The sequence below is a fragment of the Eptatretus burgeri genome, chromosome 5 (assembly GCF_056783735.1).
Source record: "Eptatretus burgeri isolate ZD-2024b chromosome 5, Ebu_testis_v1, whole genome shotgun sequence".
Classification (NCBI taxonomy): Eukaryota; Metazoa; Chordata; class Myxini; order Myxiniformes; family Myxinidae; genus Eptatretus; species Eptatretus burgeri.
In genome coordinates this window covers 18,623,553-18,635,208 of record NC_140965.1, presented here as the reverse complement: position 1 = coordinate 18,635,208, position 11,656 = coordinate 18,623,553, and the positions used below count along the sequence as shown (strand labels likewise).

At 49.2% G+C, this 11,656-nt stretch overlaps 1 protein-coding gene across 1 annotated transcript in view; it reads left to right on the top strand.

Moving 5' to 3' along the window:
• Positions 1 to 10,877, top strand: part of LOC147025953 (pleckstrin homology domain-containing family A member 7-like) — a 192,201-nt gene extending 181,324 nt beyond the window's left edge. Inside the window, exon 28 of the mRNA XM_085880883.1 lies at positions 7,296 to 10,877. Coding sequence (XP_085737009.1) covers positions 7,296 to 7,342 — 47 coding nt within the window. The 3' untranslated portion in view covers positions 7,343 to 10,877. The remainder of the gene's footprint in view (positions 1 to 7,295) is intronic.
• The last annotated feature ends 779 nt before the right edge of the window (positions 10,878 to 11,656 follow it).

Genomic DNA, 11,656 nt, shown 5'->3' with positions numbered 1-11,656 from the left:
GGCCTTCCCTTTTGAACTGAACGCAGTGAACCACAACGGTGCATGGGCTGCACAAAGGTAGTCTCCGTGCCAGCTCAAGTGGCACACGCAATGAACACAACGAATGGATGGATGAATGGTTTGAACTGAACGCAAACACGGTGCACGGGCCGCCACTGCAGGCCCGTGTTGCAGCTGCCAACAGGGCAGTTCTTGCAGCTTGCAAACTGTTGCTTTTACGATGATCCCGGCGCGCATGGAAATGAACAGGGGGGGCGAAGCAAAATTGAACGGGGCTGGTGAACGTGGGCAGTGGGCATGGCATGACAAAGGCAGCAGGCAAACACAGCCCACAGAAGAAGGTCGCTGCAGGCAAACACAGCCAGCAGATGAACTGGCCGGCACAGGCCTTGAAGTACCACAGCTGCAGATGATCCGGCCGGCACAGGCCTTGCAGCAACACAACAGCTGCCGATGAAGTGGGCCGGCACAGGCCTTGAAGAAAAACAGCCAGCCGGCAGATGAAGCTGGCCAGCCTTTGCCGTTCAGTGGAGGTTGGTGGAGGGAGTGCGGTGGTGCTGGCCACTCGGAAGGCGGGCTCGGACCTACCCTACGGTCTCCCTCCCAACCTATCACCTTTGCCTGTCACTGTACATACCCACTCCCTTAATTTGTCAAACCCCAATTTAGCCCCAACTTATTTTTTTATTTTTTATTTTTACTTCCCCACTATAAATCGTCCCCGAACCCCCTTTATCGTCCTTGTTCGGCTAACCTATCCTGTCACCTAGCCTACTCCCAACCCCTACGTTCCCTTCCCGGAGGGGAATAAGGGAGAGCTAGCGTCCTGTGTCGAGGCCCAACTCAAGCCTCAGGATGGCCTCCCCAGAGTTCAACGATCTATAACCAAAGTGGGTCCAGCGGCCCACAACGAGAGCGAGGGGATAGATGGTGCGGAGGGGTACACTTCCTAATCTACCCTAACCATTTAACTGTTAAACTACCCCGGGGCTTTCAACAAGCGCCTCTCGCTTAAACTATTGGTTCTAACAACCCAGATTCCCGTCGCCTGTGTTGGTGTCCTCACAATTTCGGGCCTCGCCCCCCAATTTTCTCTCCGTGTCCTCACACGGTCTCATGGCTGGGACACGTGGCTCCCTTTGGCAGGCACGACCCTCTGCCGAATCTCCCGCTATGGCACCCCCAGGCACTACACTGCCTCCGAGCCTACCAGCTCCCTAACACCGGGGAGTGCCCCCCATGGCACCTCCCCTGAAACGCACACGTGGCAGGCTGGCTTCCCAGGCCCCTTTCCGAGGGTCACCCGTGCCCACAACACTGCCCACGCGGCTAAAGGCGCCCCGGGCCCCCGCACCAAGCAGGCGCACCCGTGCCCACTACGCTATCCCGGCCCCCCATGGGCCCTTGGCCTACCACGGCCGACTAGCCTGGTGCCCGGGGTACCCACTCAGCGATACTCACTTTTCGCAGCCACGCTCCCAGCCCGTCAACAGGGCTCCTGCACCCCTCCAAACGGGTTTCGAGCCTACTTCCCCACCAACAACAAAACGACTTCCATATTTGCTAATTTGACTTACCCCCTAACTCACTTTATACTGACCCCGGGGTCCCTTGGGCGGGAGTCACTCCTCCTCCCAATCACTCATCGCACCATGCATTCCCCATTCGCTCCATTCACACAGACTCGCTGGCCTCACCCACTCACCAAGCACATGCTTCCACTTCACTCACCAACTCTTCAACACACTCACCGCTGAACTCTGCCATCCTTCTATCTGCATCCCCTAACTAACTCGTGCTCCCACGTCGTCCCTTAAACTACAGCACGTTCCTTTTAACACTACGTAGCTAAGCTACGTCCCCACTACACATTCACTGTTTGTCACTGTCTCCAAATAATCCCATTAATCAATTTCCCAACTTAAATCTGGCTATCATCCCTCTAACTAATCCATTCTACGGACTCCATGAGGACTTACCCCTGCCCCATGAAGTCGGTCTAGCTAAGCTAACCCTTCCCCCTAACTAGTTTCCATCCTGTGCCCAGGTCAAGGGGGTCTTCCACCCCTTGCCCAGGAATCCTGTGCACCTGAAAGTGAGGCTTACTGTTTTTTTTTTTTTTCTTTACATGCGCAACACCAGCGCGGCAACTCACAGCTCGCGCACTTTGCACCTGCCCGTGACGTCATGCAGCTGCACGTGTTCCTCGTCCCTCCTTGGACGGTACTATCCGGCAGGGATACCCCTCCTGCCGGATTCCAACCCCACGTGCAGCCATGGCGTCACCGTGCGCACAAAAAAAAAAAAAAACACAAGCCCCACGTCTCGAGGGGTTCCCCACGCGAACACATGTGCTTTGCCCGTTGGAGCTTAACACACACGATCGCGTGGAGAACCCGTCCGGTCCAAATCCATAATCCTGCCTAAACTTTGTCCGTCCGCGGGATCGGCAAATCCACCGCGTGCGTTTCCGGACCGGGACTTCACTCTCGCAAGCGAGCACGTGGGGGCCTCGTGCGTTGCACAGCACGGACCTCGTGCTCACTGCTGGGTGAACCCGGCACGGTGCGCAAAACATCTACAGCCGCTACTCGGCTTTCTTTCTTCACATGTCGCCGTCGTCGCCTCCATTCCACACACGCACTCCCGCGTGTTACGACGCTCACACTCCATTCCATTACATTCACACCGGGAGACGCGGCTGCGTGCTCCCGCATGCCAACCGACATCTCCCTCACATACCGCTCTCTCACACACAAGGTCTCCCTTGCATAAACCATACCACTCACACGTGGTGCTCCATTCACTCGCGGTGCCTCATCCACACACCGTGCCTCACTCACACACGCGGGGGCACTCACCCGCGGTGCCTCATCCACACTGGCCGTTTCATCCACACACACGGCCTCTTCCACACACGGTGCCTCATCCACACACGGCGTGCTGGGAAGCACGTACTCCGGCACCATCGCCACCACACCACTCACACACGGGGTCGCTTACACACACGGGGACGCACTCACGCCTTGCACCACACACACAGGGACAACCACACGGGATCCGTGTCCCCACAAGGGTCTCCGGGGCCTCTATACCACCCAAGCTCTCCGTGCACCCGTCCCCTCGACCTCGCAAAGCACGACCGAACCCACCTGGTCGTGACTCGCCTCAAGGGGGCATACTCCCTATCTCGTTCCTGGAGGAGGCTATCCCGCTGCTCGCACCGGGCCTCCACCCAGTCCACCAGCTCACCCTCATTATCCTCCACTACCTCCGTGTGTGTGTGTGCGTCACTTACCCCATCTTCATCGTGCAGTCTTCCCTCTATCATTCCCATCTCCTGTGTCTCTGCCCACTCAGTCACCTCTTCACCCTTTACCTCCCTTGTCTCAACTATTTTTATTTCCTTTGTCGTCACCTCGTGTCTCGTCTCACACGTTTTGGTCTCCCCTTTTAATTTTTCCCTTTCGGTCATTGTCACGACCCTCGCCCAACACGTCCCCCGAATTATTTTTTTACCCGCCTCCACTGCGGGCCTGTCAGCCGTTGCACCCCCTCTCAGCTCGTTCGCTTCTACACGTGGAGTCGCCATTTTAAGCTCCCTGCTAACGGCCTTCATGCCCGCCTGCAGGCATCGGCCCATGTTCTGCGTCTCACCCCGCAGCTTTTTAGCTTCTTCCTTCATTTTTGCTTCCATTCCGTTTATTTGCTTGTTCATTCCTTTCATTTTCCTTTTTTCATTTCATTTGTATTTGTATCCATCTTTTCGTTCATGTTCGCATTTATCTTCGCTGTCACTTCCGCATTCATTTGTGCCAGCATGGTGAATAGCTGGGCCATGTCGGGTGCGCTTGGGTGAGTCGTTTCGGCAGGGGTTGGGGAAGGGTTTTGGTGGAGAGGGGGAGGGGAGGTGTCATACACCGCGGCCGCTGCTGCACCCATTTCGGGCTCTGGGTTCAGTTGGGCGAGTTCGTTTTCCTGTACAACCAACATTTCCTGCACGGGGATTTCATCCTGAGCCATGGATTCTACACATTCTACATCCATTTCTAATACCCCCGGCTCCCGCTCGCCTTGAGACGCCATCTTGCTTCTCTTAAAGGGTTAATTTAGCTCGCTCGTAATTTGGAGGGAATCGGGGGTCGCTCCTCTCACCCCTGGACCGATTCCCGTGAATTTAGTCGGAGACAGGAGAGCCCGTTTTCCCGTTCTCCGATACCAGTGCCGCGAGGAGGGCGATGGGTTTATATCGCACGACCTGACACCAGTGTTGCGGATTCGCGCCCGCCGGCGTGCGGACGGCCACGTAACTGGAATCGCGGCACGTCGCCCACCGGACGGACAATCCAGTCGTGACCCTCTCGGACTAACGCCGGGAACTAGTCACGGGTGGACCTTTCGGTCTCACCGCGATCGTGCCAATCGGCCCCCGCGTGGGATAGGGTTGCTCGCCAAATTCGACCTGCCTAAGTACCCACACGGAGGGTAGACCGGGCGATCGCCCCTCGCCGCAGGTCGACTTCGGACACGTGCCACTTTAAGCAACCCGTTCCGTACTATCGGGATAACCAAGCGGTGTTATTCGTCGGCCTCGACGGTTCGATTAATTATCGGGCGTTTCAGCCCACGACCAACCCTTTACGTGAAGCAAGATGGAGATTCAATAGAGGAAAAGACGAAGCGAAGCGGGAAAACAGTTCAACATGAAGCACATTTATTTCGCGATGAACGGAAAGCACACATATACAATTCCACCAAAAGCACATGTAAAAGAAGAAGATAATGCAATATTACACAAAAAGCAAATGCAACAATGCAGATCTAACCGACTACCGGGCACACGGCAACACTTATACAATTTTACTTCACAGACGGCGCCGACAACACATGTACCCAAAACAAAAGAAAAAGAACCACCCTCAAGGATGAGGCGGGCCTGGGGCCGAGACCGGGTCGGGCCTACCGTCTGATGATGAGACGCAAAGTGGCGGTGGCGCCCCAACTCCGCGGGCCTCGCGGACAGTGTCTGGTAGGGGGTGGGAAAGGGGCCCCCTTGTCGCACTATCTCAGCGCGGGGGGAAACAGGAGGGGGTTGTTGATGCTCGGGGGGGGGGAGGAGGATATCACCCTGTCTCGGGTCCCGCGGCGAGCGTCTCCTCCTCGATCTCGGTCGCGTTGCTGGCCTCTCCCTCTGCAGCTCCCGGCACCGACTCGAGCACCCCCTCCTCCGCCTTCGCCGTCGCCACCTCTCCACAGCTCCGTCTACTCGCCCTCTCCGTCTCCTCTCTTGGCTCGTCCCAACTCTTCACTCTTGACTTCTCCCACTTCTTTCCAGCTCCACCGACGACTCTCTTGAACTCCGCACAACTCTTTTACTGACGAACGCAGCCGTTTATATAAGCCCCGTGGCTTCGCTCTTTCACCCTTGACCCTCTGCCTCCGACCCTTCACCTCTCTAACTGGCTCCCCATTGGCCCGAGGAAAAGTGGGCGTGAATGCTTTTTGATCCATGTATTTGCATATAGCGACCGCCCTCCAACGCCCTGGAGGCGGGGCCAAATCGCCCCTCGCTCACCGATTGGACGGAACAAAAGTGGGCGTGAGTCGTTTTTGATCCGTTTTTCTTCGGAAAGTCTGTGATGTTTTTGAATACGCTGCTCGGTGCGCGCCCTACACGAGTCCAGTATCGGTGCCCACGAGTGGCGCGAGATGGTGTGGATGCGATGGTGGCGAGTTGTGACGGTAAAGGTCGTGGCTGTTGTTGTGAAGCGGCGTTGTGGTTGGTGGTTGTTGTTGTGAGGCGGCGTTGTGGTTGGTGGTTGTTGTGAAGCGGCGTTGTGGTTGGTGGTTGTTGTTGTGAAGCGGCGTTGCGGTTGGTGGTTGTTGTTGTGAAGCGGCGTTGTGGTTGGTGGTTGTTGTTGTGATGGCTGTTGAGACGTGGTTGCTGGTGGTCATAATGGCGGCTGGTCCAAAATAAAGATAGTAAAAGAAAAACGGCTATCCTGAAGAGTCGCAGCCCGACTGAATGACATTTATTCCCTCGAAACAACGGGTTTGGGCCGAACTACACATATACTTACAGAGATATCTCACCGAAGGGACCTGAATGGTGGTTTGTGAATTTCGTCAACCACAACAGTATGTATGTATGTATGTATATATATATATATATATATATATATATATATATATATATATATATATATATATATATATATATATATATATATATATATATATATATATATATATATATACACACACACACACACACACACACACACACACACACACACACACACACACACACACACACACACACACACACACACACATATATATATATATATATATATATATATATATATATATATGTGCATCAAATATCAAATGCAGCTTCCCGTGCTGCATTTGAAAAGCTGCGCATATCGGCAAAGCTCAACAGCACTGTTTGATATGATGGGAGAGCAGGCATAAATAATGTTGTTGCCAATTTTATTTAGCAAGTTGGATATTCTCCACTAAATTGTGCTAGCTTAGTTGCTATATTAAACATACAGCTCTATTTTGCCTTCTTTTTCGGTAAATCCAACTTCCGCCACCCGATGTTGCACCACCATTTTGCGGTGGATGGTACAAGTCGCTCATAGCTTTGGCTCTGAGTGAAACCAAGAGTGCAACACAATTCACCTTTATTAAGTTCACAAAACAATTTAAATTGATACATTAACTGAAACCTTACTCGTCACTGGCGACAGGTACTTTTGCTAGTATTACATAAAGGCCAGATATGGGGAGCCATCATTGCACTTTTTCATGAATAGAAGGATGAGTACATCATTGGTTATCGTCATTTGTGGTATTTCAACCTTATAGGCCCATATCATGAACGGATCATTCATATTATGGGAATATCGTCACAGGCCAACCGAATGTTAAATATCAAAAGTTGGTAATCACCTGGTTGAGGAATCCTCCATTTGCCCAATTTATTGTTGTTATTATGATTATTATTATTATGATTTTTGTTGTCATCATCATTGGTTGAAAACTTTGACCTTGTGCTAAGTCGTGTTGTAAAAGGCTTGGCACACAACTACGAACTCAGTGTGCCAAGTCATTCAGCTGCCATAAATCAGCTGATCTGTGGTGTCCACACAACGGAGATCGAAGGGTCTTCCTGCACCATGTGGAGGATTTTCACTGCCCAGATTGAACTTGAATTACTCAGGAATGTCAAAATGCAGTCACCTCATTCTCTTATATGTACCTTTCTGTCCCTCTTTATCCCACAGCCCGAGGGAGCACACTGCCTCGATCTTTCAGCAGGAGCAGTCGGTGACTTGGAGCATGTCCGGAGGAAACATATGTGTAATCGTGGAATTTGCGATACTGTATGTTAAACTGTTGGATGCAGTCAGAAATGATTTGAAATAGGTTGATTTGTGCAGTAATTAATATTTAATGCCATGACGTCTGTTACTGCCTTTTTTTCTTCTTCTTTTAAACATACGTATGGATGTGTTTCCATTTGGTATATTAGCTTTAAAGCATCTTGAACCAAGTAAAATAATCAAAACCATTGTACGAGAGTGTTTCACACTTGACCTGGACTTTTATTTTCAAAGGTGGAGTAACGTTTGCTTTAAGCAAATCATCTTGGATATACACTGCATATATGTATGTGTATGTATATATATACAGGGGGCTGCAAAAGTAGGTATACAGGACTGTATAGTATACAGGACAGGACATTGGTAATCAATGTCCACAAGCACGTGTTGATAATCGAGATTGCGCTGAGTGAAGGAACAAACATGGTGAAACAGATTGTGTCGAACGAAAATATCAAACCTGTTAATGTTTACAAACTAGAGTTCATCGAACCACCTTACCCTGCACAGTCTTGAGAAAGAGGACATGGGACTTTATTGGAGAAAGATGAAGAATCTCGAAATTTTCCCAGCCTGAGAGAGCGAGTGGAAAATTTGATTGGTCAAGACGGTGTAAAAATTTGCTAAAGTACTGCTAAACTAGAGGTTTTTGGAAGTGCAAACAATGTGATTTGTGTTTTACAGTGTTCAAAAGTATAATTAAATTTCAATAAAGTTAAAGTTTTAAAGGCTGGAGAGAAAAAAAAAACAAAAATTGAATTGAAAGTTTACTGCCATTGATGCACCCTCTTTTCCACCACCAAATTCAACTCATTAAATTAGTGATTCACGCCAGTTGTTTGCATCCTTCATGACGTTCCGAAAAACAGTAAATTCCTGTTTGGAATGATTTTCAATGTTGTTTGACCGCCAAACAGGCGGACTGACTGAAGCAACTGCTTTACCGCGCTCTCCTCGTGCGCTCGGCATGAGATTCTGTACAATTTGCCAAATTCAGATCCAAAGTTCTGCTAAACTGCAGATTAGGGTTCTGATTTCCATTCCGATTCGTGTTCTAATGTTCATAATATAAAATTCAATTGAAATTAGTGTGTCCTCGATCACAGACTGACAGACAGAGTGAACTAATTGCTTAACCCCACTTTGTGCTACGTGTGCGGGGTAATTATTAGGAGCACAGTGTGGTGATGATTGTCGATCAGGACATCTGTACTTGACTTGTGTAGACATTTAAAATATGGACATGGAAGTGAAAAGAATCACATACTGTGACAGCAGCTACTTCGATGAAAAGGGAAAAGGTCGAGCGATTCCATGAGCTCATTTAGAGTGAGCAACCAGTTTCTGTTTATCAAGTTACTTTAGAAGTGAACGTTGTTTAGCTTTGCGACACCTGCCGAGATACTGTTCTCAAACTTGAACAATTCTTCTCCTTATGCCATGGTCCATCCATTTGTTTTCCCATTGTTCTTCTTTTGCCTCATTTTGTCTTGATCCATTAACCCCTGCCAATCTGCTTTTCCATGAGTCTCGATATTTGAAAACAAATATTTTGCTGGTGGTCGTGTTGAGTCTAAAATGTCTTTGTCAGTCAAGACTAGTTGCTGAAGGCTGTAAACCAAAGTCCAGGTCCCGTTTGAATGACCCTCACATGTTGTTGCACTTTGAGTTGGGGCGTACACTGTGTAACAAAATGCTATTTTGAACAGATGCTCTCTGTGGGTGGATTTTGAACATGTACTCTCTGTGGGTGGATTTTGAACAGGTGCTCTCTGTGGGTGGATTTTGAACAGGTGCTCTCTGTGGGTGGATTTTGAACAGGTGCTCTCTGTGGGTGGATTTTGAACAGGTACTCTCTGTGGGTGGATTTTGAACAGGTACTCTCTGTGGGTGGATTTTGAACATGTGCTCTCTGTGGGTGGATTTTGAACAGGTGCTCTCTGTGGGTGGATTTTGAACAGGTGCTCTCTGTGGGTGGATTTTGAACAGGTGCTCTCTGTGGATGGATTTTGAACATGTGCTCTCTGTGGGTGGATTTTGAACAGGTGCTCTCTGTGGGTGGATTTTGAACAGGTGCTCTCTGGGTGCATTTTGAACATGTGCTCTCTGTGGGTGGATTTTGAACAGGTGCTCTCTGTGGGTGGATTTTGAACAGGTACTCTCTGTGGGTGGATTTTGAACATGTGCTCTCTGTGGGTGGATTTTGAACAGGTGCTCTCTGTGGGTGGATTTTGAACAGGTGCTCTCTGTGGGTGGATTTTGAACATGTGCTCTCTGTGGGTGGATTTTGAACAGGTGCTCTCTGTGGGTGGATTTTGAACAGGTGCTCTCTGTGGGTGGATTTTGAACAGGTGCTCTCTGTGGGTGGATTTTGAACAGGTGCTCTCTGTGGGTGGATTTTGAACAGGTGCTCTCTGTGGGTGGATTTTGAACAGGTGCTCTCTGTGGGTGGATTTTGAACAGGTGCTCTCTGTGGGTGGATTTTGAACAGGTGCTCTCTGTGGGTGGATTTTGAACAGGTGCTCTCTGTGGGTGGATTTTGAACAGGTGCTCTCTGTGGGTGGATTTTGAACATGTGCTCTCTGTGGGTGGATTTTGAACAGGTGCTCTCTGTGGGTGGATTTTGAACAGGTGCTCTCTGTGGGTGGATTTTGAACAAGTGCACTGTGTGTGCAGTATTTTGAACAGGTGCTCTCTGTGGGTGGATTTTGAACAGGTGCTCTCTGTGTGCAGTATTTTGAACAGGTGCACTCTTGTAAGGACTTTCCTCTATGTGGTGCACATGGACACATGGACATATTTTAGTGCCTTTTATTGACGATGGTTAGTATTGTAATTGTATGTGCAGCTAATGAAATGTACAAAGATATTTAGTGTTCCAAATAACAGGTAACTGGATGCGTATCTGCATGCATTGCTTCTTGACTATCGTCATTTAGGATTGCTTGCTGCCAAGTGGTATGGTTCCAGTTTGCGGGGGCTTTCGCTCAAACCACAGTGGACCTGTCCTGTCCAATCGAGCTTGAGTGCGAAGGTGAAAATGGGCAGAAGGAGAGTGTTCATCATCCTAACATTTGGCAATTCTCTGCATCTATGCTTGAACCTTATAGACTAAAACAGCTTGGCCAATCTCCACCAAATTTTGCATCTGTGTTGGGGGTATATAGGTTCAGGTCAGGGGCACAAGATAAATCCCCCACCCCACCTCCTCGCAAGGGTGGGGAGATGAGATATTTCACTTGTACACATGGAATTGTGGTTTAACCACCGACTCCTACCGGCGGGAGGGTGCATTGACACAATCTTTTGCTCCCAGGAGCGGGTATTACTGGGACAAATGGTGAGACGTTGGTGTCAAACACTGTCCATTTGTGCTTTGAAATGATTTGTTAATTTGGTGTTATCGCGAACTAGATATGTCGAACATTGTAAATAGAAGAAAGATGAATCCAGTGATATAGTTAATAAAATATTTTGACATGGTGTCTGTTTGTATTTTATTTCAATAAGAATTTGGGGCTCATGGAGGAACTAGAGCACAGAACTGACCGGAAGTAACAGAACAAAAATAACCGGAGTGAGAAATAAGGGAAGTTGGGGAAGAATGAGAGCAAGGGGAGGACTCAGGATGGACACAGCCACAAACTCTCAATCATGCAAGTGGAAGGAAACACTCGAAACCCAGAAATAATTGGGCTTTGGGAGGGTTAATGGGGGTAGAAAAGATCATAGCTGTAGATGTGGGATGACAAGAGATAGTGGTGAATAGCATGCCTTGAAGCCCTGAAGGAAAGAATGAGATTGAAGAAATTGAGAAAGTTGGCTCCACAGGTGGGAGAAAAGAGGAATGAATTAGTGGCAGAGAACACTGGATTTTGGGAGTTACATCTGAAGGGGTTCACTGGCAGATTGCATGTGCCCTGCGAAAACCTGGGGTGGGGTGGGGGGATACAGCATGGAAGGGACAGGAAGGGTTACATTCTTTTTTCACGCACTATGACTGTATTATCAAAGGAAACCCGATCTCAAAATTTAAAGTTCCAACACCAACAGAACCCAAAACAAAGTCCAAAACCAAACTGCTTTGTGTCTGCTTTGCAAATATCAGTTGGATTCGGGGAAACTTCTCTGCCATCCAGTCATTCATTTAGTTGAATAGTCCTGGTCTACTTGCCCTTTGTGAATCCCACCTAATAGTGAGGTATCATCCACATCTCTCGATGTACAAGAGCAGAGGAGCAGGTTTTTAGGACACGTGGGCT